General features: G+C 42.0%; 1 protein-coding gene across 2 annotated transcripts in view; it reads left to right on the top strand.

Annotated features, from left to right (window-relative positions):
- frem2 (FRAS1 related extracellular matrix protein 2) overlaps positions 1–23645 on the top strand; it is a 58536-nt gene extending 34891 nt beyond the window's left edge. Inside the window, exons 5-24 of one of the 2 annotated variants that reach the window (XM_022738961.1) lie at positions 1979–2104; positions 3935–4186; positions 9305–9454; positions 9593–9802; positions 10757–10954; positions 11364–11528; positions 11795–11977; positions 13119–13249; positions 13709–13867; positions 14708–15011; positions 15934–16065; positions 16482–16813; positions 20415–20607; positions 20713–20838; positions 20999–21126; positions 21290–21424; positions 21530–21656; positions 22181–22368; positions 22492–22638; positions 23097–23645. In XM_022738961.1, coding sequence (XP_022594682.1) covers positions 1979–2104; positions 3935–4186; positions 9305–9454; positions 9593–9802; positions 10757–10954; positions 11364–11528; positions 11795–11977; positions 13119–13249; positions 13709–13867; positions 14708–15011; positions 15934–16065; positions 16482–16813; positions 20415–20607; positions 20713–20838; positions 20999–21126; positions 21290–21424; positions 21530–21656; positions 22181–22368; positions 22492–22638; positions 23097–23645 — 3935 coding nt within the window. Of the gene's footprint in view, positions 1–1978; positions 2105–3934; positions 4187–9304; positions 9455–9592; positions 9803–10756; positions 10955–11363; positions 11529–11794; positions 11978–13118; positions 13250–13708; positions 13868–14707; positions 15012–15933; positions 16066–16481; positions 16814–20414; positions 20615–20710; positions 20839–20998; positions 21127–21289; positions 21425–21529; positions 21657–22180; positions 22369–22491; positions 22639–23096 lie in introns of both variants that reach the window. The other variant, XM_022738963.1, reaches the window with a different exon arrangement.
- The last annotated feature ends 3731 nt before the right edge of the window (positions 23646–27376 follow it).

The following is a 27376-nucleotide window of genomic DNA, read 5'->3' as shown; positions in this document are numbered from 1 at the left end:
CCACCCTGCATTTTGCGTCAAGGTCATCCCACTAAATGATGAAGAACTGCTCCCTCTCTCCGTTGCGATGTTTTTTGTGTAGAACCACGAGGCCAGCTGCAGTCGCTTCTTGTGTAATTATAGGAGCTTTGTCTCAGTTAAGACGTCAAACCCGTTGACTAATGCAAGGCGCATTAAAACAAGGGAGTGCATCTTGCGAGTTTTGCTGTTGCATTGAACTGTGACCATGGGGGCTGTGCTGTGTTTGGTTGCATAGTGCACACAGGCTCGTTTGTTTTATACTTACATCTTATGTAATTAGCTGATGGGCATAACCCGCATTATAAACTGTTAATGAGTAAAAAGTGCACAACTATATCACAACAACGACAACAACAACCAAACAGTGGGAACAAAATATCCCTGCATCCATAGAATATTCATGAAATTATCAATAATGGAGATGTTCTAGGCATTGGAATAAGAGCCCAACATTTTCTTTGTGTGTGTTTTGTGTTGTTTTGTTTTTTTGGAGAGACAATAACAAGATAAGGTGCATGTATCTTCTGTTTTAACACCATCCGTAAAAGCGTGTGTGTGTGTGTGTCCATTAATGTTTTAAAAAGTGTGGTCTGTTTTCCTCCAGGAGGTGAACTCGACCCACTTGGCTAAAAAATGTTATTTTTTCTAAACCTTCGGGTGAATTTGGAGGCACCAGAAGAACGAAGTGTGAGGTGAAACGTGAAAGAACTGTGAGGCGAGGAGGTTTGCGGCATAAGTGTGGCGAGAGAGAGAGAGAGAGAGAGAGAGAGAGAGAGAGAGAGAGAAAAACAGGGTGTAGTGTGTGTGTGTGTGTGTGTGTGTGTGTGTGTGTGTGTGTGTGTGTGTGTGTGTGTGTGTGTGTGGAATAGGTAAGCAGTGGACCCTAATCCCTTGCTATGAGCCCCTGTACCCCCCAGGGAGCGACAAATTGTGGGCACCGACAGAAAGGAGAAATGGAGGAGAGGGGAGAAAATTGAGAGGAGAGAGAACGATTTAGGGAGTTACCATAAGAGAAGAGAAATGTTTGACCCCCCTGCAGTGCGCAAGATTGTTTTATGTTGATGACTTCATCCCACAGAATCATCTCTAGGTGCTGAGCTCTTTTTTACGCTGGCTGTTGAATCAAATGGCCAAATCTGTTTTTTGTTTTTTTTTTGTTTTTTTTCTTTCATATTTTCATTCTCTAGTGCTTGCCGTTTGAGATGCAAGTTTTTTGTTGCACAAGCAAGCGCCACAAGTGTCTTGCATTTCCCATCATTCATTCGCTCATTCATTCTCTCACTCAAAGAAGGATAGAAGGAGGTGGAGGGGGAACGAACTCACAAGAAGATCTGGGGCGAGTTGAAGCCCAGTCCACTCTATGTTTTTATTGGTCCCGGTGCGTCTGTGGAAAATAGCTCCAACATTTATTGTTTCTATAATGCCAGTAAGTTCTTTGCTTTGATAGATGGTGCTTTCACTGGCTCTAAGTCTCTCTCTCAATCACAAAGCTCCTCTCAGAGATGGAGCGAGGAGCAGGGGAAAGATGGAAAGAAAATAAGAGAGATGGCTCGGCTGACCCCCGTGTGAACGGAGCGGTCGCTGTGTGAAACTCCCGGCTGATTCGCGCTGCGGGATGAACTTAGAGGCTTGCATGTGTAATTGTCTGCGACACACTAGGTAGTAAGAAAAAAACTTCTGGAGGGGTCTCTTTGAAGAGCACCTCCGGTTGCATCAAACTGAAAACCGTGATGGAGAGTTATTTTTGAATATGAATAAGCACACTGCAGGTCCACCACTTCAATAGATCTGGATAAAAAAAAAAAAAAGTGGCTGCGGCTCACTAATGCAGAATCAGAACAAAAGCCTGTATCTGCTTAATGTACTGTGGATTGTTTCGCAATTGTTATACATATCATTACCCTTTTCTTTTTTTTCCTCTGACTCTCCCACTCGTTCTCTTGTCTCCTCCATACAGAGTCGACTGTGTTCTTTCCTGAACAGATCCACTCAGTTGAGGAAGATATTGGGGAGCTTTTCATCCCGGTGCACCGAAGTGGAGATATCAGCCAGGAGCTCATGGTGGTCTGCTACACACAGCAGGGTATGGGCTGGCCTTTTTTCACCTCATCTAACCCGTTTATCCTCAGCGTACCGTGCCTGCCTGCCTGCCTGCCTGCCTGCCTGCCTGCCTGCCTGTCTGGCTGCCTGCTGGCCTTGGTGGTCAAACTGAAGATACAAATGGTTGAAGTTATTATTTAAAGGCTAAATGCAAAATTTTCAATCACAAATACTCTCGTGTTGATTTAAGAGTTGAAGATATAGATGGAAAATTAGCATTCTATGTTTCTCAGATGAACATAATTGAATCACCCAGTTTTATTGCTGTGAATTCAGACCTTTCGGACACAAACACACCATAACTCAGATTTAATTGTCGTTTATGGATCCTGCATTTAAAAGACCTGTAGATTAATTTGAGAATGACAGCAGGTTTCAGTCTTTCTTCTGATTTTTCCTGGTTAGTTTACCTTTCCGTTCATGTTTGTGAAGAGTCCATTTAATGCTACTATTTATATTGTTAAAGGGGCTATTTGTACGTTTTCTCTGCTGCCAAACGTGGTTTCTTGCCGGGAGTCGGTGGTGTCGATTGTCGCTTGACAAGTGCATCAGCCGTCGTGTTTACAAAACAAGAGGTTATAATATATCTAGGGCAGATTGGAGGCTACAGTGAGTCGGTATCGGAAAGTGACGAGACAGACTGGGACTCGCTGGTTAGCGTGCTAACTTCAGTAAGATAAAAGATATAATAGAGACGAGAGTTAACATTAGCATTGGTTTCCACTGTTAGAGACAGCTGTTGGTGAGTAAAGGAATAAAGTTTGATGCTGAACTCGCAACATTTCTTCTACACCTTTAAGAAAACAGCTGTTAATGCTAACCTTAGCAATGTAGCAATAGCAAAACTTACAAATAGCTCCTTTAATGTAATGTTAATATATCAAAAGTGTATGATGGAGTGTGTTTAAGATACAGCAGTGCACTGTTCACACCACATTAGCCTTTTCACAAATATAAAAAGTTGCAGCATAATCTCAGTAGTATGAGAATTAACCGTTAACAAGTGTCCTTAAAGTTTTACATTAGTTCATTCAGATCAATAAAGTGCAAATTCCACTCTCTTTGTGATAATTCCAATGACTTTCAGTTGCGTGTTTGCAGCTGGTTATAGGGTGACAGTGTGTGAAAAATTACCAATTCCAGCCAGTATGTTCTGCTAATGCCATTAAATCTCATGAAATAAATTTAGACAACACATGAAGTGATAATGCATTCGCTGATTAGACTAATGAAGCTGCTGTTGTTAAATGTCAGAAGTAGCTACACTGCAGGTTTCATTCTGAGAAAACCTGTGGGGGTGGCCTGTTCCCATGGCGTTCTGATATTAAAACTGATATACTGACTGAACTGATGGGCTTGCTGTAATTAAAGGTCAAACTTTCACAAGCCATTATGGCTACTTTAACAGTCTGAATTTTACTAAACTGAAAAGGAAAAAATGCATCTTCCTACTGATTGTCATGATGAAGATGTTTTGTTTGTACGTTCAACCCCCTTTGAATTTTCTACAATTTGTCCCATCAATTTCAAATTCATATTCAGCTAAATATGAATGTGTGTATGAAAATGACTACTTCAAATGTAGTGAATCATTATAGAAAAAAAATGTGCCTGAAGCTGATCACTCGGTACTTCTGAAATTAGAGATGCTGTTTTAAAAGCTCTTATATGTACGGAGGCCTTTTTCAAATACATTATGTTTTAATTATATAATTTAAATAATTTAGATGTTTTAAATGTTGGACACCCCCCCCCCCCCCCCCCTCCCCCTTTAACTCTGACCTCACCTGTCCTCTTCCCGGTCACCTTGAAGGGTCTGCCTCAGGAACGATCCCCACCACCGTCCTGTCTTACTCGGACTACATCTCCCGTCCGGAGGAGCACGGCAGCATCCTTCGCTTCGACAAGGGTGAGAGGGAGAAGCAGTGTCGCGTGGTGATCATCGACGACTCTCTGTACGAGGGGGATGAGAGCTTCAATGTCACGCTGTCACTGCCTGTCGGGGGACGGCTGGGAATGCACTACCCCACCACCAAAGTCAACATCTTGGAGGATATGGACGATGGTAAGGCCTGCTGATTCTGATAATATGTATGTACAGAATATGTCTGTCAAACCGTAGGTAATTAGGTTTTTTTTGTTGTTTTTTTAGCTTCCACCGTGTTTCTATTCCCAGTGATCTTCCTGTGAAAGTTAGAATAACTTTATAGAGAAAATCAAGCTCTGGTTAAACTTTCCTTCGAATGTGATGTACCCAAATCACACGGATGAGAGGTCAGAGTGAACTTTGCAAAAAGGCATTTTGTCTCCAAAGAGAGGCTTAGGAGATTTAATTAATTTCTGCCTGGTTTGTGTATGTGTGTGTGTGTGTGTATGGATTTAAGGTTAAAAAACACATGCTTATATGCTGACGCACAGTTTCATATAAAGTTTATAGGTGTGTATTCACAGTGCTAGAAGTTGTGGTGAATTGAATTGTCACCAGAGCCTTTATGTCACAGAAATTCTCTTAATTAAAACTTGTTTACAAACCTACTGGGTGTTGGATAAGAGTGCCGAGAGCACCCTGACATGGACCCTGCACCTCGCAGGAGACAGATGGAGTAAGACTCCCTGTCTCACTGTCATCCAGACAGTTTTTAATTACAGTCGAGACTCACACAGGAGTCCAGTGGGACTACATTATCACACATGTCTGTGGTCGGCTTTCATCGTGTTGCAGCATCGTATGGACAAAGTAGATTACATCTTCTGAGAGGCAGAGACATGTCTATGAGATTTATCTTGGGACAGACAAGCCTGTTGGGAAATACCTATTCCAATCTACAGGCGTTCTCCACCCTCTCACTATTTTGCATTGATTTACTTTATAGACTTGGAGAGATTGAATGTCTCTGCTCAAGGTTTTTTGTTAAATGCCATGCCGTAGATTGTTACAGTAAAAGTCATACTTTGTTCTTCCTGGAGATGAATGATGACGGGAGCAGTGGTGTAATAAATTTGGGTCAAATACCAGCCATGTAACAAAGGGGTTGACTCTACATCAAAGCCAAATAGATAGTGTGAAGGAAGTTTTTCCTGTCCTTGTTCACGCTGTGACTGTCACTGTAGAGGCTTATGAGCTCCCCTATCGATCTGGCTTCTAACCAGAAAAATGCAAACTGTTGAAATTGCCCTAGTTTCCTGTTAGTTAAGTACAAGTAACACTTAAAGCACCACGGTGCCAGCCAATCTTTTAAGATGAGTTGTGAGGACGATGCATCAACAGATAAATAAGAAAGTCTAATTGACCTACATCCAGCCCCACTAAGTATAAATGACTTGTTTTCACTGGCTACAATGCTCCAGATGTACAAACAATAAATGTCCTAAATTTATTTGTTCATCCTTTCTATTCAATTGTTACCTTGTTAAATAGACACTGACCTTGTTATTCATTATATTCTGAGGCCGGAAATGAGAGTCTACATTTAGCTGCCATCTTAAATAACTACAGGAGGGAAGAAAAGAAAAAAAAACTCCAAGGTAGAGCAAGAAAAATAGTTATAATATTAAAAGCTAAAAATGCCGTCTGCTCAGGGTGGAAATAGCGCTCTAAATAGACAATAAAGCAGAATACTGCATCACACAAGGTAACTAACAGTTTACTATAGTTTCTTAACTAGAAACACTTTGTTGATGAGTGTCTTCCTCTTTAGTAGCTCCTTCAGTGTGTCATCTATTGTTTGTATTGGAAAGAACAGTGACAGAGAGGACCTGTCATGCTGTTGCCAGACTGCAGACTGGGATAAAGAAAACAATGAGGACTCAGAACTGAGAACTCATTTAGGGATACAAACAATTGCGCCAAATTGAATATGTGTGTGCGGAGGCATCAGGGGGCTAGTTAACAAGAAAGCATGACACTCTGTCTGATTGTTAGTAAATTGTCAGAAGACTTCAGTCGTGGTGCCGAGTTCAAAGGAATGGAAATGTGTTTGTGAAAGCCCGACTCCTGTGAGAGATGATGTGTCATTTTTAGCCTCCCAGAGGATAATACACCGTCTGCCAGTGCTCTAATACCTGCACCCAGGCAGTCAAAACTTCAGCCTCCCTCACTTTAGTTCAACCTCAAGTCGCCAAGGAAAATAGCGAAACGAGAGTCTGCGTTCACGCGTGTGTGTGTGTGCGTGGCCGCCTGTATGTTTATATGTGCCTGTGTGTCTGCACGCACCGACTTAACGCCAGACCTCGAATTCTGCATCAAATGTAAGCGACCGCTGGTGCTTCTCCGGCCCCATTTTTCCTTCCCCCAGGTCTAAGTCAAGTTCAGTCTGCTGTTCTCCTTCCATCCATTTCCCCACTACCACTACTCTCTCTCTCTCCTCTGTCTCACACATTCACTCTTTCTCTCACTTTAGCTGTGAAAAAAAAAAAAAAAGAAAAAAAAAGGGCCCAGGGGTGTCTGCTAGATTTAGTACTTTATCAGATTAAACTCTACAGTACCTGTCTCCCTGCGTTCTGCGCTCCGCATGGCTGCACTCTCTGACTCAAAGTGAGTGTTGTCATCTCCCTGTACCCTGCCAAGGAGAGAGGACACTCAGGCTCTCTCAGTTGGGTACATATGGCCACAGCTGAGTTTGTAGAATTGTAGATTAGCTCAGGCTATTTCTTGGAAACCCAGTCCTTCATATCAATATTAGGGCAGCCTTGCAATTGATCACGCTCACGAAGCAGCAGACTTACTCACTAGTACGCTGTGCCCTCGCTGTAAATAAACAGCGATGTTACGTTCCAATTGTAGGAGGTAGATTGTGGCAGACTCACAATTGGAGGGATTTTGTTTCTCCTATTGTTATTACAGAACAACACATTCCATTCTCGAAGCAAATCATTTTAATTACAAATTCTTCTACTTTACATACACGCCATCTTGCACCACATGTCCTCAATTAGCATGCGAGCAACAAATTGTGGCGAGCCCCTTCTCTCACAATTCCTTAATTTTCTGCCTTAATTTTGCCTCCTGTTACATACAATATAACACTGAGTGTTAAAATGAAAAGAAAAATACAACAAATCAGGTCAGAGTTGTGTTTGATTTTATTCGTTGTTAAAGGCCTGAAAAGATAAAACTGTCCACAGTGTGACATCAAAAAGCAAATATTAAGAGATAAGTCAGAAATCTTGAACATAAGCATTTTAATTTCCTGCCTTCTTAATCACTGCGTGATCCCTTATATGGATGAATTTAAACCCCATGCACCAATGAGAAATGTATGACAAAGAAAAGCACCTCATTTGTACAGTCTCATTTGTCTGCTCCTTCCTAAAAGCAGGGGTCCTCCTTAAGAGGACAGCTGAGAATGTTCCATAAACGGTATTTAAAGGTGCAGTGACACACAAATGGCTACAGATGCCCACACGTAGTAATTATCACAATTTGGCTTCACACCTTCCCCAGCCCTCACACACACTTCAGAGTGATAAACCGCAGGCGTGGCCCCGGAGGGGAGAGAGGATGCGGTTCTCACTCATCAGTCATCACTCAGCTCCTTCTCACAGTGTCAAGAATCTGTCGTCCCAGGCACAGTCGGGACATGTGTGAACGCAGACATGTACATTATCACTCGAGCAGAAGTTTCCTCTCTAAAGCATAAAAGGAATGTGTGCCATATTGAGACATGTTTCCGGTATGATTGTTGAAGCAGGCATTGACGTAGCAGTAATAATCAATAATAAAAAATAAAAAATAAAAACCCTTGCCAGCCTCCGCACTGTTTACTTGTGTATCTGGTCAAATGTTTTTAACCCACACACACAATCTGTAATCCTTCTTTTTTACTCTGCCACTGTGCAAATACATAAAGTCTATTTGCATTACAAACCAGCGCTACATCTGTGAGGTGAGGCTGACTGTGTGGGAGGAAAAAGGTACGAGAGAGAAAGACAGATGCACAGAGGAAACAAGTCTTTAGATGGAGAGGCTGCTCTTGATGTAAGATGCTCGCTCGATATCGTCAAGTTGAGAGTCAAAAATGTAACTGCAGTAATTTTCCTCAGTCCCTGCGTTATGAACACTATGCTTAGCTTTTATTATCTGGCCCAGTTAAAGTATATAAATAAAATATGAAATTTAATATATCAGTAAAGTAGTATTCAGGGAAAAAAAAAAAAAAAAAACGTCTGGACTGCTGAAGTGTTTGATCATGACACAAAAAAATGATAATACGCAGGGCTATTTTTGGATTATATGCCAGAATATAAGAAAGGAGTTGAGAGAGAGAGAGAGAGAGACAGAGAGAGTGGCAGCTTAAAATGGAGACAGAGGAACTTTTATTCTGTCAGTTTTATGGACTTGACAGGGGGGTGCGGGGGGGGGGGGGGAGATGAAGCTGTCAAATACACATTGGACTGCCTCCACTTTGCTGCCTCAGGAAACAATGCCAGTTCAAACAAGCCTTTGAGCAGTCTAGGGGGCCGCTTTCTCTCTAACTATCTCTCTCTCACACACACACACACACACATACACACACATATTGTTTTTCAGTGGTAACTTCGTCTTTTCTTTTTTTTTCGTTGAAAGTACTTAGTGGTTTCTGTCAGGAGAATGATAACAAAGACTGATAACAATGAGGTTGGATGAGAGGCCAAGAAAGGTTGAAAGGTCACGCTTCCCTGCGGATTAACTTCAGACTAATGGGCTGTCGCTGTTTGACCTCTGTGTCCGGCCGCTGGCTTTACAAATGATTCATGTCAGAGTGCGGGTGGCTCCTGACAGGTCTAATGTTAGCGCAGGTGCGTGCATAAGAAGGGAAGCCAAGTAACATTAACAATGAGGAAACAGTAAACTAACAAAGGTTGGTCGTATGAAGTGGAGGACCAGTGAAGAGGTACTGATATTGAGTTTCAAAGCAACATGAGATAACTAATAGATCACCTGTGCCCAAATATACACTGATCAAAAAAAAGCTTTAATATGTATGTAAGTATTTTATATGTCAAAAAGTCTGGAGGTCCACGGCAGGATGTCAAACACAGCGAAACTGCATCAACAAACAACAAGGGCAGGATCACAAATTGGAACATCAGGGAAATGATAAAACCATTGTGCAGAATAAACAAGAATTACAAAGTGATGCTAATTTATTTATTTATTTCCTTTTTTTTTGCTTTTTTTTTTTTTGCTTTCTCCGCTCCCCAGCTCCAGTGTTTTACTTTGGAGAGCTGGAGTATCATGTGGATGAGAGTGATGGATACGTGGAGGTCAAAGTGTGGAGGACGGGGACCGATCTGTCCAAGACTGGCACAGTCATCGTCCGCTCTCGCAAGGCCGAGCCCGTGTCGGCAGAGGGTGAGGTCATACAGCCAAACAAAAGCTGCTTGTGACTGATTACAAATGATTGAATTCACCAATTAGACCATCACTTCTCAACTTATCATCATTGTAATATTGTCTGACTTGTCACCCCACTCTCTGTCCCTCCTCCAGCCGGTAATGACTATGTGGGCATCAGTCGTAACCTGGACTTCGCCCCGGGTGTCAGCATGCAGACGTTCAAGGTCACCATTCTGGATGACCTGGGACAGCCAGAGCTGGAGGGGACTGAGAGCTTTGAGCTGGTCCTACGGATGCCAGTGCAGGGCGTCCTGGGAGATCCTGAGAAGGCTACAGTCTTTATCAATGACTCGGTGTCTGACTGTAAGTGATTTGATTATCTTTCACTTGAGAATCTTTCTCACCCACCATATATTTATTTGCTGTTTTATGTATGGCTCTAGGGAGGGCAGTGTTAGTCTGTCATTGGTGCACACAGACATTCATGGGCCCCAGAGGATGAATCCTCCTGAATATGGTGATTCCCTTACTCTTCCTCTGTCTACACCAGGTTCACATTTTATTGCTTTTGGTGAAAGGCCTTGACAATGAGTAGATGAATTGCCATGAAATTCCTACCTATGATGCCCAGAAGATAAATCTAAATCTTTTAGGATCCTCTGATTTTTCTACTGGTGCCACCATCTACTCAATGGATTGGCTCAAAATGTTGTACATATAATATTTCCCCTCCCTGAGTTTCCATCTAGCACCATCAAAGGATCACGAATTTTCACTTTAACCATTACTATGGTGGTTTATGGTTCCCACGAGCCTCGGCTTTACTTTGTGTTTAGTGTGAATTAGCAAATGTTAGCATGCTAAGGTGCTGGGCATGCTTGCACACAGACACTAGCATTACAGATGTTTGCTAGCGTTTAGCGCTGCGCCTCACAGAGCCCCTAGTATGACTGTAGATTCTTGTTTTTACATGTTTCATTCAAAATCTTTTTGTGTCAAATGTGCTTTATGAATAAAGTTTATTGTTATTAATGGCAGTATCTGCCCCGAGTGGTAAAAACTCTCTTAGGAACATGTTTTGCCTAGCTTGTTTCTTTCTTTACACTTTTACACAATGTACATGCTTTGCTAAGCACAGCTTAACAATTAAATTGTCAATTTTCTTTGGTGTGAATTCCTAGTTTGTTGTTGTTGACAGCTGTGTTATCGGATTTGATTTGTAAAATCAGTTCAGCCACTTAATGTCAGCCCAGACAGCATGGAGGACATTATTACTGCCTTTGTCGCGCATGATTGAACTCTCCTGTTGACCGACAGTGCCAAAGGTCCAGTTCCGTGAGCCTGTGTACACCGGAGAGGAGAGTGACGGTCAGATCGCCGTGACAGTGTATCGCAGCGGCGACATCAGACACAAATCCACTGTTCGCTGTTATACCCGCCAGGGCTCCGCACAGGTCGCCTCTGACTTTGATGAACGACCCAACACAGAAGCGTCCGTCATCACTTTCTTACCAGGTACTTCAGTAATCACACAAGTACACCACATGTTTCCTCTCTCTTCTTTTGTGTTTGTTTAAATGTATCTTGTTTTGAGAGTTGACACCCTTTTAATCAAGTAAACAGCTCATCCACACATTTTCAGCTTTTTGTCACACATTTTTTGCAAGATCAACAGTGCCTTGCAGATACCGCAAAGGCTTGCAAGTTTAACTGTGTGCCACACCTTTCTTACTGTGCTGTCATTATCATTTTTTATTTTTTTTTGCAAAATATATTTTAACAGCTTCCAAAAACTCTGGAGGACCTGAGTAAATGGGGGAAATACAGAGAAGAAAACTGAATAATTGTGGAACTTACTCAATTTTTTCTTCCACCTTGAATTTTTTAACATGTCTTGTCATCACCGCCTTGCTGTACACTCTAGGCGAGGTGGAGAAGCCGTGTGTTCTGTCACTGGTTGATGACACGCTGTATGAAGAAGGAGAAGAGCTACGGTTGGTTTTAGGCAACGCAAAGAGCGACTCACAGTTTGGCGCGTCAGTGGGAGCTCTGAGTGAGACCCTGGTGAAAATCAAGGACACAGCTGACAGTAAGTGAGATGGAGAGGGAAGACGATGGTGAAGGAAAGTCAGATATTAAATATTTTAGTTTTTATTTGTCTGGATACTTGAAGTGTTTTGACTGATGAATATGAAACATATGGTAAATGCTGAGTATACCTGAACATATGGTTTTAATTATAATTGTCATGAGCAGCGATGATAAAGGAGTTCTAATTAAAGGTTTACATCCATAATCCTATAATGTGTTTGCTTCATATTTTATCTTTGTCCCCTCCCTTTCCGTGCACCTTAGAACCCATCATCCGTTTTGTGGAAACCAAGTTCAGTGTTAGTGAACCGAAAGAGGCCGGTGCCGTGGCAACTGTGAGGATCCCCGTGATACGAGTGGGGGACACATCAAAGGTGTCAGTGGTCCGCGTTCACACCAAAGACGGGTCGGCTGTCTCTGGGGAGGACTACTACCCCGTGTCTCGAGGTAAACTCTGCACACGTCGTCCTATGGCTCATATGGTTACATTTGTAATTCAAGCTGCACTTTAACAGCATCAGCATGCAACAGTAATGTGATCTTGGCTGACCAAAAATGATTCACGCTTGATCTTCATAAGAGTTTTCTAACCGACCAGTGGATGCATCCAAAACTTTAAATCACCAGCATAGTTTGAAAAAGTGAAAGTGATTTATACAAAAACTTCTTCTTCTTCTTGTTCTTCATCCTCCATATGATAGAAATAATTCAGTCCATCCACTCGTCGATTTATCACACTGCGACACCACTTGTGGTCAAAAACTTCACAAGACTCATCACCTTTGTTCTTAAAGCCTGCAGATATCCTGATACATTCCCGTCATGCATTTGCAGCAGCTAATATAGTTTTGACAAGTCTGAAACAAGGCTCCCTATAGGAATGTTAAGCGAATGAAAATGGGCATAGGGGGTTTATTGGGGCAAGGGCCATTGATTTCTAATTTCATCCCAAATGGGGAAAGATTATTTCTTCAATAGTCCAGTGGAGGATCGTGTAATTTTTGATTGAATTTCAGTATTCTTCATGCTTTGTCAGCAGGGTGAAATCTTCCTCTCCATCCACTCAGCTTTTAGTGCAGGGAACCTTTCTTTGCTTAATCAAGGCTTGAAATATTTATGTGAAATACATTCAGTCTATTCAAATCATACCTGCCTGGCCCCGCTGTTCAAATAGTGCGAATGTCCCAGCAGTTTTGAATCATTCAGCGCTGAATTTCTCATTTTGTGCAATATTTTCTCAGTGCAGCACAGTTCTAATGCAAAGCTCTATTACTTTCCTTGCAAGGAGATGGACCACCTTTGGCAGTATGCAAATAGTAATGTGCATGCACTGCTTTTTAGCAAAGTGATATATTCCTCTGAAGCAATAAAACATGAATTGGGCTAAACCGTGAGACTTTTCTTTTTCTCTTTCTTTTTTGTGGAAAACTAAACTCAGCAAAACTTGGCTTTGACATCACCTGAACCACTTTTATCACCAACAAAAATGTCAGAGAGCTATTTATGCATTACACCGTTGGTGCTGTATGTGCACTTAATGAGCTGCATTTCAAACCGCTTTCTCTGGTGTTCGCGTGTGTCTCCACAGACATCGAGTTTAAACAAGGGGAAAAGGAACACGTGGTGGAGGTGGAGGTGCTGTTTGACGGCGTCAGAGAGATGAGGGAGGCCTTTACTCTCCACCTGAAGCCGGATGAAAACATGGTGGCTGAAACACAGGTCAGGAACGTGCTCATGCCCGCAACCGAGCAAATCACACGAAATCCACACAGACAGTTATGGGATTGCAGCCTGATGAAAAAGTAAAGAGATGAAGAAACGTTTCATTTTTTCCTGATTTGACCCATATTTATCCAGGTCACTCCCGCTGAGATCAGGGATCTCTTTTACATGGGTGTCCCAGCCCAGACAACAGCAGCACTTTACTGTAGTTGCAGCCAAAAGACTGATGAAAACATTTCACAATAAATAATAGATTATCTAAGAGAGAGAGAAAAAAAAAAAAAGTTCAGCGAGCAGAAGAAAAGAGGCAGACAGAGAGATATGAGTAGAAAGAGAAACCAAGATTCAGCCGTGACTGTGAGAATGCAAACACATCCAGCTCTGTGATGACTGTAATTCATTGTGTCTGTGTGAGTAGCTCTCATTGGTCTTGCACCTCTTTTTTTTGTGGAACAGGTAACTAAAGTTATAGTTTACATCGAGGAGACCAACAGTATGGCTGACGTCACCTTCCCCTCCTTGCCTCACGTGGTGTCTCTGTTCCATTACGACGATGTTGCCAGGACACCGGACAACCTCCACCCACCTGCCGGCTACCCCGTCATCTGCGTGACGGTGAGTCAACCTCAAACGATACGAAGTGGATTTGAGGACGTCTTTTTAATTGAACTCAACTCACAAAACCCGCACACTCCAGCAACACCTGGCAAACTGTAACTCTGGGGCATGGTAGGCTTTTTCTGTAATGACTCAGCAGGACCTAATCACGACCCACATCCTCTGGGAGTGGAAGGCACATTGTTATCCCCCTAGGATCCGTACTTTTGTTCTGCTAAAGTTAAACTGTCCTTCCAGAGTCTGTCCTTAAAACACACATTAAACAGTTTAGTAGGCCACAGTCCTCGTTCTTTCACCCACAGGAGAACCACTCTTGAATACGGGCACTTAAATGGATTTTCCTGATGTGTTAAGTCATCTGATTCTCAGGTGAATTCTATGTGTGGCTGGAGCTCTTTTTGTGTTTGTGTTTGTGTGTGTGTGTGTGTGTGTGTGTGTTTGTGTGTGTGTGTGTGTGTGTGTGTTTGTTTCCCTGTGTCGTGGTCAGCTGCGTAGGAGGTTCCCTGGGAGGACAAAATGAAGTAGTCTTGTCAAAACCGAAGTATTGAGCGCTGCACAAGGAGGCACAGTGTCAACAGGTTTAAATCCACAGAAACACTTCAAGGCTTATGCCTCCATGCCATATCTCTATCTCTCTATCTCTCTTTTAAGAAGTTTTGAGGATTCGAATAGGAAAGCATAACACACCGAAACATCTGGATTTCCTTGGCAACAATCGCTCCCTTGTCTTGTCTTCTCTACCTCTCTCTCCCTTTGTCCTCCGGCGTCTGCTTTCCCATCCCTCTGCTGTCCCTGCCCATCCGCCCACTCCTTCTGTATTCCTTATCCGTCCTCCAGGCTTGCAGCACGAAATACCCAGATTACGACAAGACGGGCTCTATCTGTGTCAGCGAGCACATCAACAACACCTTGACCCGCTACCGCTGGCTCATCAGCGCCCCTGCTGGCCCCGATGGCGTCACCAGTCCCATGAGGGAGGTGGACTTTGACACCTTCTTCACCTCCTCCAAGATGATCACGCTGGATTCAGTCTACTTCCAGGCAGGCTCCAGGGTCCAGTGTGCTGCTAGGGCTGTTAATTCTAACGGGGATGAAGGTTTAGAGCTCAGCAGCCCCATTGTCACTATCAGCCAGGAGGAAGGTGAGGACGGAACAACAAACATCCGTCTCTTAAATCTTGTGTTGCCAGTTTTTTTCTAGAGAAGGGATTAAACACATTAGCAAAAGGACTTTGTTCTCATTCAGCATCATAAAGGTTCAGGGATAGTGTGTTCGAGTGAAAAGTATCTGCTGTACGGCACAGTTGTGTAACAGACTCATGAAAAGAAAAATCCACCTAAAACAGTGGAAGACAAGCATTTACAAAGCAGCTTTTTGTTCCTATTTTCGTTGCACTGAGCTAAGTGGTAAACAGTCTTCAGTTCCTCTACCACAATGTAAAAATACTCCATTACAAGTAAAATACCTGCATTCAAAATGTTACTTGAAGTATTAGCAAAACCTAAGAGTGTTATAGTATTAATTATCATTTTATTGGATGATTATTTCTGATGCTTTAATGCGTAAGTAGAGTTTTACTGTTAGGGTGGAGTTAATTTAAATTAATTTATCTACCATTAGTTTAATCTGTAACAATGCATGATATTTTAAAAGGTCATCATATGATGTGGACGTAAAATCTTACCAGAATATACCAGAAACTAAACTGTCAGATAAATGTAGTTGGGTTTCATTTTGAAACATAGAAGTATAATATAGTATAATATAGAATTATAATAACCTCCTTTCTGTTGCTATGCTATTTCAGTATGCAGCGCTCACTCCAAGCAACAAGTTCAGGCTCTCTGTCTCAGGGTGGTCGCAAGGTATTCTTAGAAATATGGAAACCACCGTCTGACTCAGTGACACATCAGGCAGAAAATGTATTAAACAGCATGTATAACAATCTTAAATGAGCAAAGGTGGATTTATCGCATAAGTAACCAGCTCTAGATCCAAACATAGCCCTTGATTTGAAGTCTGTCCTTGTGTTCAGAGTCTCTCTCCTCCTCTGTCTTATAAAGGTATGTGTCAACCGCGTAAGATGGGGACCGTTGGCGCTGAGCCTTTCTCTGCCAAGCTACGGTACACTGGAGCAGACGACCCGAAACATCCCAACCTCATCAAAGTGACTGTCACCATGCCTCACATAGATGGTGGGTAGAAGCTGGAGGCAGGACTCGTACCACAGATGAAGTGAAGTGTAATGTAGTGTGTGTAATATTCACGTCTGGGGATCCTCAGGAGCGTGACAGCCAGAATATAGATCTTGCCGGGTTGTATCGAACCCCGCTGTAGAAACCCTCCAGCACACCCGCTACTTAACATTCCCTTCTTGATTTTTAATCAGTTTCCTTCTGCCTTGCCTCCTCCAGGTTTCCTTCCTCATTTTTTTTTCTGTTGCTCCCCTGCTTTTCTTTTCATTACTTTTTGCCCTCTTCGCTCAACTATTTCTTTCCTCTTAGTTTTTGAAATAATCATTTCTCTCACTTCACATATCAAAGGTAGTTGGACACGCTCAGGATCACATCATCTCTCTCTCTCTCTCTCTCTCTCTCTCTCTGCTTTGCAGGCATGCTTCCGGTAATCTCCACTCGACCTCTCATGAACTTTGACCTGACGCTCAGTCCTGATGGAACCCGGGTCGGAAACCACCGCTGTTCCAACTTGCTTGACTACAACGAGGTCACCACCGGTTACGGCTTCATCACCGCTTCGACGCGCACACCCGAGAGCATGGGAGACGCGGGTCCCTATCAGTTCAGCAGCTCTCTGCGAGGGAACAGCACACTGCGCTTCTACAAAAACCTCAACCTGGAAGCCTGTCTCTGGGAGTTCACCAGCTACTACCACATGTCTGAGCTGCTCACTGACTGCGGAGGCACCATAGGGACTGATGGACAGGTGTGTGTGTGTGTGTGTTTTTGTGTACATATGTCCACAATGTATAAATTCTAATCTAGGCTTTGTATGTACATCTGCCTGACTGTTAGCCTTTGTTTGTGTGTGTGTGTGAGTGTGTGTGTGTGTGTGTGTGTGTGTGTGTGTGTGTGTGTGTGTCCACCTGTGTGTTTTTCTGTCTGTATGTTTAGCTTATTTACAGCCCTCTGAGTGAGAGGGATGCACAGACAGAGCGGCACCATATCTGTTTGCCTGTGTCTCATTCATTGCATATTTGTGTGTGTGTGTGTGTGTGTGTGTGTGTGTGTGTGTGTGTGTGTGTGTGTGTGTTTGCCAGCTCTGCATCCCGCCATGTGATTGGCAACTTTTAGAGCTCATGCACTCATACGTACACAGAAATGTACACACTCAAACAAAGTATTTCCAGCCTGTCAGTCTCTCCCTTAGCGCTTACCACTGCTATCAACATGGAGCATTAAAGCTTAGACTCACGGGAAATCTGTGAAATCTTGAAAGACAAAACAACTGATTTGGAGCCGTGGATAGCTTGAGTACACAAACATCCTGTCAAGGTGAAGGGCACAAGTCTTACTTACCTATCAGGCGGCTTTGCTCAGTTTCTCTTTCACTGCTGTAAAACTACACCTCGGCATAGAAGTCAGACGGCCCTGTTGAATTTTGACGTTACTGTCGGCTGTCAATTAGACGCTAACCCACCCTTGGTGGTTGTTTGCTATTGTTGTATCATTGCAACAGATGATGCAGTTGTTATTTGTGTTCAGAGCTCCAGTATTCTCCTGCCTCTTGTTGTTGTGCATTAGGAAACAGACCCTTGCTCCCTTGCTCATGTCCTGCTGCCCTTTTCTGTTCCTTCAGCCTTTGATCTACAAGCTTCTCCTTGCTGATCAGACTGCTGAGTGTGTGGGTGGGTTTTGTGTGTGTGTGTGTGTGGGTTTTGTGTGTGTGTGTGTGTGTGTGTGTGTGTGTGTGTGTGTGTGCGCGTGCGTGCGTGCGTGCGTGCGTGCGTGCGTGCGTGCGTGCGTGCGTGNGTGTGTGTGCGTGCGTGCGTGCGTGTGTGTAGATGAAGAAGAAGAAATAAGAAATTAAGGTACTTGTCCCCAGTTACAGCAAGAACCCCTGGCACACATAGTTACACATGACTCCCATCATCCACAAGACCTCCTTTTCATTAAGGGAGATCAGTGTCGCTTCTAAGGGCTCAAATTAGGCTCAAAAGGACTTTAAGCTTGTAAATTGATGTTCACAAATAACTCCAAAGTTTATAGTTGTAAATCAACCTTTGTAAATCTGCAGGAGAAATACAAGTTTGTGTGTGGAAAAGATTTGTGTTTGTATACAGAGACTGTAAATATACTCTGTGAACAAATGATATCAGTGGTGAGGTCGCTCAAAGACACACTGAATAAAGAAGTGCTTTTATGAACATCCGAATACAGATAAAAAGCACAAAACTATGTGTGAAATTCAGAGCTCAAAGGTCCCGCACAGCGTGTGACCCTGAACATAAAAATACACATTTTTTCACACATGTTCAAAAGCACTTCCTCTTTCAAAGTGCTTTGTGATTGGAGTGTCATTGTCCAGTCAAATTCAGGTGTGAAAACAGGGTTAATATTTGCACTTGTAGCGTCAGGGTGTGGGATCTTTGAGGGCTGAGTTCACCACTGTTTTGTGCTTGAAATCTATATACAGATGTTCACAAAAGTGCTTCTTTATTTCTTTGTGTAACTTCATAACTGATATCATCATCATCCTTTGCTTTTTAACAATAGAAATCATTTTACACATGTACAACCTTCAGTTTCTCATATAGATTTACAAAGATTGATTTACGACTATAAACTTTGGAATAATTTGTGAACAAGCTCGCTTTACGAAATCTTATTCTAATTGAAGTCGATACACTAGGTTTCCAAGGAGTGCCAAAAAAAAAAGTAAGAAAGAAAACGAAGCAGTCACAATCTTGCAGCTCCAGCAGGGTGCACAAATAGAAGAGGACAGAAAGAGTTAGATAATTCAGTGACCTCCGAAGTGCAAAAGACAAAACTATTTTTGATAAGAAAAACATTGAATTTTGGCTTTAATGAGCTTGATCTTAGTTTTATTCTCAGTTTTTCATCACAACTTTTACATGCAGATCTAAGATTGAAAGATTGAAGGCAGAAAAGATGATGAAATTTCAAGACAGTTGAAAATGTCTATTGTAATTTGGAATCTCCAGGTGAACAGCGACTTTATTTATTCCTTTCTGTTCCAGTCAGGATAAAATTATTTTAGGAGGTTGTTGAAGTAAAATCCTTGTTTTTTTTCAAACCCTCAGGCTGTGGTGGTTAGTCTCTCAATTTATAGTCATTTAATCTCTCATTTGGCTTTGGGTAAATTGGGTAGTGAATTACAGGCTTTTGGTGGAGATTCTCTCTGTTGGCAAATATATTATATCTACTCTTAATGTAGTGATACTTTGTGTAATGCTAGAAAAGTTTTTTTATAAATAAGATTGGGTGTTGCTATATATGTACTCAAGTGATAAAGAATAGTTGATGGGAGAAGGAAGGAGAATGAGAGGATTAGGAATCACATTCATTCTTTTTTTTTTTTTTTTTTTTCGTACTGAAAACATCTTGTGCCAAATTGCTTTTCTTAGCTTCTCTTGCCAGTTAATCTCCTGCCCAGTTCTCCGTTTGGTAATTGACTATGCAAATTGACATGTTTTCACTTCTAGTCGAACAAAGATAATATTGTGCAATTTCAATCAGTTTCTAAGACAAAGTGGCTTTGACAAACTTGTGTGTGGGCACATCTCTCAGGTCTCACAAAAATGCTGAAATAATGTTGGTGAGCAGAGACACCTAGTGGATGACTTTGTGTAAATACAGCTAAAAATTTCATGTTACCTGAGGCTTTAAGTTGTATTGGATTTTTTTTTTTTTTTTTTTTTTTTTTTTTTTTTTTTTTTTTTTCCAGAAAAGGTGTTGGGTAGATTTGTAACAGTTTATTTTCAGCTTTATAAATCAAAGAAAATGTGATCGGATGTTTGTGTAATTACCATTATGTTCTAGAGATTGTTGCTTTAGTAATGTTCAGTGTGAATTATTAAGTTTTTAAATACTTGGAAAACTTAAAAAAAAAAATAAAAAAAAAAAAACAAAGATAGAAAAGAACAATACAAGCCCACATCACCGTCCACTGTTGCACAGCACAGGAAGACTTTTATGCATCTTTGACAGCTCTGAGTAGGAGTGAGTTCAAACACCTTGTGGAGGAGAACAGTGTGTTCATCTGTTACATCTTCTCACTGCTTATTATAGCTGAGCGACCTAGAGTCACCCTTAATCTAAAGGCATAATACAACTGCTGTCATACAGCATCTACTGCGGAGTTCTTGTTGTTTTAAACACTGTGCCTTGTCGATGATGAATTTTTACTCCCTGAGAACATTTTGAGCCTAAGGTTGTAACTGCTCTTGATTCAGGGAGAAGAAAAAAAATATTCAAGGATGGTCACATTTAATGTATTGGCTTGTTTTTCTCAGACATTTTGAAAGCTTGTTCTTCACTCCTCGCTGTTGGAAACATCCCTACAGGTGCTGAACCTGGTCCAGTCCTACGTGACCCTGCGTGTGCCTCTTTACGTGTCGTACGTATTCCACTCCCCCGTGGGAACCGGTGGCTGGCAGCACTTCGACCTGCAGTCCGAGCTGCGCCTCACTTTTGTGTACGACACAGCCATTCTCTGGAAGGACGGCATCGGCAGCCCCCCTCAGGCTGAGCTGCAGGGTCAGTTTCCAAGACTGTGAGAACATTATAGGTTCTGGACTTAATGTCATCCACAAAAAAGAACAGTTTTGTTGAATCTGGTGTGTTTGTGTGTATTTTCGCCAGGTGCGTTGTATCCCACCAGCATGCGCATCAATGACCAGGGACGTTTGGTGGTAAACTTCCGCACCAAGGCTCGTTTCAGGGGTCTGTTCGTGGAGTCTCATTCTGGAGGCAGAATTAAACGAGCTGGTGAGACTGACAGATTATTATAATCATATATTATTCCTCATTAAATTCACAGTCACTGAAGACACAGATACATGGCTTGATAGGCATCACATTTTATCTTATCAGTTGAAAATCAGTCTGCCGTTATGAACTTATCCCCCTCTCAACTTGTGTTACCAAGCAACCTCCATGTCATCCATGGTGATGAGCATGGACCACCCAGGCCTGACCTTTAACCTCACCTTAATGAGGAGTGAGCCCACCTACAACCAGCCGGTCCAGCAGTGGACATTCACCTCTGACTTTGCTGTAAGTACGGCCGCATTAAATGTTTTTTTTTTGTGTGTGTGTGTGTGTGTGTGTGGGTGTGGGTGTGTCCCGGTGCACAACCTGAAACATCCGCTGAATAAATCTGTGTTACTGACATGAAACAGACTGATCCTTGTGTATCTGTCCTCTCTGCTCCACACAGGTGAGAGACTACTCTGGGACGTACACTGTGAAGTTGATCCCCTGTACCACAGCTCAGAATACAGAGTACACGGTTCCACCTGTTTGCAGTCCCAGAGAGCCAGTCACCTTCGACCTAGACATCAGATTCCAGCAAGTACGGAAGACTTCTCGGTTTCTTCTTGTTTTTCTCTCTCTCTGTCGCTGGCTCTCTTTTTCTTCGCTGTGCTATCCCCCGCTAACTATCTCCGTCCTTCTTCAGGTGAGCGACCCGGTTGCAGTGGAATTCAGTCTAAACACTCAGATGTTCTTGTTGTCCAAGAGGAGCCTGTGGCTCTCTGATGGCTCCATGGGTTTCGGTCAGGAGAGTGACGTAGCCTTTTCAGAGGGTAAGTTCCCTCTTACAAGCCCCAAAGACTTTAATCATCTGGGCAATGAAAATTTATAGAGCTACAGTAAACTAATAGTTGTAGATGTTTTTATCCCACAAGTGGAATTTCCATTATATAATTTTGTCTCTTTTGCAATGTCTGATTTTTCTACTTTTCAGGAAGCCATTTATCTGAGTTTATGCCAATTTAGGCCTTGTCTGATATACAGTACTTAAATTGTTGCATGGTATTTATAGAAACTGACATCTTCAAGCCTGAAAGCATTCAATTTTACAAATATGCTGTCTGAAAACCAAACCTGACCACATGTATGAAAATGTGAATTTTTTGTGTAATCAATATATTGATTACTGGTTGCTTTGATATGAACTGAAACCAGGGAGAAATTAAATATGAAGAATAACATTGTAATGCTGTTGACATTGGTTAGCAGGAACATATATGAATTTGTGGTTCACTAGCAAAACCCATAGTTTTCTGTTCTCTTTGGGTTCATAAATGTGATTCATCTCTTATTTCAGGTGATACGATCTATGGCCGTGTGATGGTGGACCCCGTGCAGAATCTGGGAGACTCTTTCTTCTGTAGCATAGAGAAAGTGTTCCTCTGCACCGGCGCCGATGGATATGTGCCGAAGTACAACCCGACCAAGTTCGAATTCGGCTGCCTGGCTGATTCTCCGTCATTGCTTTATAGATTCAAGATTCTTGTGAGTATATTCAGGTTTTTCATTTTTGCAGTTTCTGCACACGGAGGGATGCAAAATAATATTTTACAATTTCCTGATTTTTTTTTTTTTTTTTCTCCCTCTCAATCTCACACACCTCATCAGGACAAGGCTCAGCCAGAGACTCAGGCCAACGGGTTTGGTGATGTCAGTTTTAATGCTAAGCTGGCAGTGGACGATCCTTCAGCTATGTCCCTTGTCAGACAGCCAGGATCTGATGGCTTTAGAGTGGATTCTGCAGCCATGTTCCAGGTATCTTATTTTTACTTTTCCTTGTAGCCAATTGCTTGATTCTTTTTATTGTGAACCAGAAGTTTGAGTCGTGAGATACTTTGTTGTTCAGTGCAAGAGCGACTGTGCATTTGTGAAGCAGAACAACCATGAGAGCTTGGAACATGTAGACTTTGTTACTCCACTATTGTATATACACTGTATGTTTTTCCTTGACTGATGATCCTGTGCAGAGTATTATTGTATTTTTAATCACCAAATAAATTCAGTCAGTTTAAGGCTGTGAAAGCTCACAGAAATCAAAAGTCTAATGAGTCAGTTTAGCACCAGCAGGTCCCATTTTATCAAAAATTACCATAGATGATTCATTTTGCAAGACGTGCCCATTTTGGACCAATTCAGTTTGCTTTCTGTGTGCCAGATTTCAGTCATTTCTTAAATTGAACATTCTAAGATATGCATAATCATGTTTTCCTCAGGTTGCTGCAGGCCGTGAGTGGTACATTCACACCATTTACACAGTCCGCTCCAAAGAGAATGCTAACAGAGGCATTGGAAAGCGCAGCCTAGAGTACCACTCCTTGGTTTCCACGAGCAACGATCTGGTCTTGACCGCATCGAGCGGCAAAGGTCATCGCTCCAGGAGGTCGGCTGGCGATGAAGTCCCCGAGGTTGCAGAGGATATCGGAGTAGACAACAACCGTGGCACCAATATCATGCACATCGCTTTGGACCGCACCAAGCGGCGGGCAGCGGGGTCGGATGAGTTGTTCGTCGACAGGCCTGAACCTAGCGAGTTGAACGCAGAGAAGGAAGAGGAGGGTCTGGTGACTGTGGTGGGGGCGCTGGTGGGGCTGCTGCTGACCGTCCTTGTCATTGTCATCGTGGTGCTCGTGCTGAGATCCAGACAGAAGGATGTTAAGGAGGGGTGGAGGGAGGGGGTGCAGGAGGTGGTGAAAGGGTCTGTCAGCACAGAGCCCATGTTGGTGGTGAGGATGCAAGACTGCCACAACAGCTCGGAGGTCTGAGCAACGGATGCATGCGTGGACAGATGGACAAAGGGATGAGGAGTATGTGGGAGCTTTTATAAAAAAAAAAAAAACATTTTGGATTTTCTTTTTTTTTTCTAAATTTTTAACTGGTATTAAATTACTTTCATAACACCAAAAATCTGAGATTGATCATATGCGTTATTTGGTGTGTGTGTGTGTGTGTGTGTGTGTGTGTGTGTGTGTGTGTGTGTGTGTGTGTGTGTGTGTGTGTGTGTGTGTGCGTGCATGCGTCTGTGCGTCTGTGCGTGTGTGTGTGTGTGCCTGTTAGTGTGGGGGGATTTCTACAGTATTGGATCCATTACGCACCTTGGTCACTGCAACAGAAAACAGCACAACAGTCCTATACACTGTCCTCACTTAACATTCCAACTTGTGCTGCTGGTAGCATGGTATTTCCATTTTTCTCTCACTGGCTTAATGGTGTTAAAGTGCCTGAAGCAGCTATATCCCTTCAGGACAGTCCCAGTCACAGAGAGCACTTTTCTAATAAAGCTACTGTCACACAGACCAAGTCGGAGATTTAGTGCTGCGTGTGTACCTTGGTTGAAGGGGGCCGGATGATGTCACTGCTCGTACTGAAAGGAGTAGTTCGCCACAACTGTCCTCCTGTCAGACGAAACTTCACTGAAGTTCGGTACTCCTGCGCATCTCCTGAAACATTAGTGCTAACAAGACCATCTTTTCTACAGCTCGCAGAAGAGACACTAGATTCCTGCACACATTGTGTAGCATTTTCTAAGCATTTAGCAGCTTATGATTGCATTATGGATGCAGCATTACCCGACAATCTCACTCACTGTCCTCAGAGTTGTTCTAAAGTGCATCCATTACCGGAGGATTTAGGAAAGTATTGAGGATTGAAAGATAAAGATTGGACTCATTATAAATATTGAACCCATAGCCTAAATGTTTGGCTACAAAACATTTAAGACTACGCTGCATGAGTAGATTAGTATTCACCCCGGGCTGAACTGTGCCTTTAGGCCTACAATTTTGTCCTGAAATATTTGCTGTGACTGTCACTCTGGATTACACAATGTGTAATGACACAAGATGCCACCAGTTGTTTCTTATCTGTGAACTAAACCTGCGTAGCTCTCCTATCAAACTACTGGATGAAAACCACTGCTGTGGGAATTTATGTTTAATAACCAGCTGAACGTTTTATTCATTCACTGTGTATACTGTTCTTTATTTTGGTTACCATTATGATGAGGAATGTTTTCTTAGATATATTGATCATTTCTGGGGAGGGGTTTTCTGATATTGGTTGTGTTTTTGTAAACTCAGTTATTCTTATTATTGTCATTCGTTTACAGTTCATCATGGCTTCTGTCACCCCAATGTTTACTGCTATCTATCCTCGCAGTGTTGTCGCTCCACTGTGTTGCCATATTCATTCAAAATACTTTGGACATCATGTTTCATGTTTGTTTTTAATTAACACTAGTTTTAGGGTACATATGTATAAAGACACTCATCTCAGGAGTTATTTATTTTATAGAGAATGGACTGTGTGTTGTTACACAATTTACTACTGTTGACTGTAGAGAATCTCTATGGAGCCACTTTCCACTTCTGTGTTACACTGCTAATAAGTGTGGTGCTGTGAACATGCAAATACTGTATCCATAGCCAATGATCTGACCCCTGTTCTTCTCACATTATGTTCCCGTAAGCTTTATTTTTGTCACTAGTGCTGTGTGGGATTTCAGTGTTCTGACTCAGTTTTTCGAACAAAGGATGCAAACAAAATAGCTGCTTACAGATCAGTATGTCACCATGAAAAATGTTACGTTTAAGACATTTAATATAATCTGCTATCTCATTCATGTTGTCACTGGTGAAATTTCTTGTTTACATGTGTTGTTAAACCTGTGTCTTACTCTGCTCTGGATATACAACATGCTGAGATCAGTGTTCCTAAATATTTGTCTTATTATGGTGCTGTGAGTCATCAATTTGTACTTATTTCCAATATTTATCAGGGTTGGATGATGTGACGAACATCAGCTGGAGATGTATGAATCAGTGAGGGATGTGAGGGTTTGTACAGCAATTAGTCTGTGGAGACCCAGCTGTAATTTTTTTTTTTTGGCCCTGGTGAATTTGGAAATAACACCATATCTGACATCAAATGCACTTTTTGAGTCACATCCCTCACACGCCAATCCAAGCTATGCAATGTAACGTATAACCCACAGCCAGTTATTCCCATGTATATGACAATTTTAGCACAAACAATCAAACTTGATATTCACTTTGTGTCTTTTTATGAATGGGTTTTTATGTATATGTATTTAAGAATAAATATTGTTGCTTACTGGTAGATTGTTGATTTAATCAGTGTTTATGCCAAGTTGTAGAATTGAGACTTGGAATATGACAGAAAAATGAGGACTTGAGATTTGATTGGGATTTACTCACAGGTGTAGTGCTGCCGGAGCCATTTTTTCCTCAAAGTGAAGAAATACAATATTCACAGTTCACATAATCCAGTGGAAATTCATATACATTTCTTTTATGCACTTTAAGATCCAAAAAGTATATGTCACACAAGAGAGCCAATAAAAACAAATTGAATGGTCAAAGTTGTGATATTGATATTGAAGGAGTGTTGATTGAGTCATGACATCTGAACAGTTGCAGGTAGCTTCTGGTAGCCTTTGAACTGAGACACCACGGCAGTATTTGCAAACTATGTGCTCGATCCTGTGTAGAATAGACCAGCCCTTCACCCTGTTTTCATAGTTGTATAATTGGAATGAGCTTAATTTTTAGTGTGCAAGTTGATTCACATGCACTGTTAAAAAAAAAAAAAAAGTGTAAAAGAACTGGTAATTTTCACACAATTTTCTCTCTGTAACACCCATACACTTATGATTATGATTATTACTATTAGAATAATCATACACCTCTAAAAAACAGATAATTTGGTTTAAGATAGAATTACTTTAAGCAATTACCTCTGCAACAACCCCAGAGTTGCTCCTAGTTCTGGTGGATGTTGAGGCAGTAGTATATTGCTGACATCCACACAAGGCATTGTAAAAATTCAGAACACCGCCATTCACAATGGTCTGGTGTACTGCAATCATGAAGTGTCCAGCTGTCAGGGGAGCACATTTAAAGTTAAAAGAACAGTCTAACAGCATGACTGTCAAAAAAACACAATGAGGAACTAGTAGGTTTTCACATATGAGCAATTTTGGCTTTGATGATGTCGAGCTGTTGAGGCCCAGGAGGCAGCAAAGAATCCACTCCCTAAATCATGATGCTTCTTTCACTGTAGTTCACCTTTGAGATGATGATTCCATGTTGGTATGCAGTGGCATTTTTACACCATGCATAGAGCTGCATGTTTTTCCCAAACAATTCAACCTTGGTTTCACCAGTCCACAAAACATTTTCCCAGCAGTGACATAGGGAAGACTCATGAACAGAGATGCTAAGCAGCTCCAATGATTCCTACTCTGGGATTGATTTTCTACTTCACAGATCATTCTGCATTGTGCGTTTGGAGTCAGCTGGGAGCCCACTTCTAAGCAGAGTAGCCACAGAACTAAATAATCTCCATTTACAAACAGTGTCGAAATGTGAACTGATGAATACCAACACGATTTGAGATGACTTTTTTCAAGTTTTCCCACTTCATTCAAATCAACAATTCTTGATTGTAAGTCTTCCGAGAGACCTTTTTTTCCAAG

Source organism: Seriola dumerili, unplaced genomic scaffold (assembly GCF_002260705.1).
Source record: "Seriola dumerili isolate Sdu_G_001 unplaced genomic scaffold, Sdu_1.0 BDQW01000040.1, whole genome shotgun sequence".
In the NCBI taxonomy this organism is placed as follows: Eukaryota; Metazoa; Chordata; class Actinopteri; order Carangiformes; family Carangidae; genus Seriola; species Seriola dumerili.
This window is presented reverse-complemented; position numbering and strand designations above follow the sequence as displayed.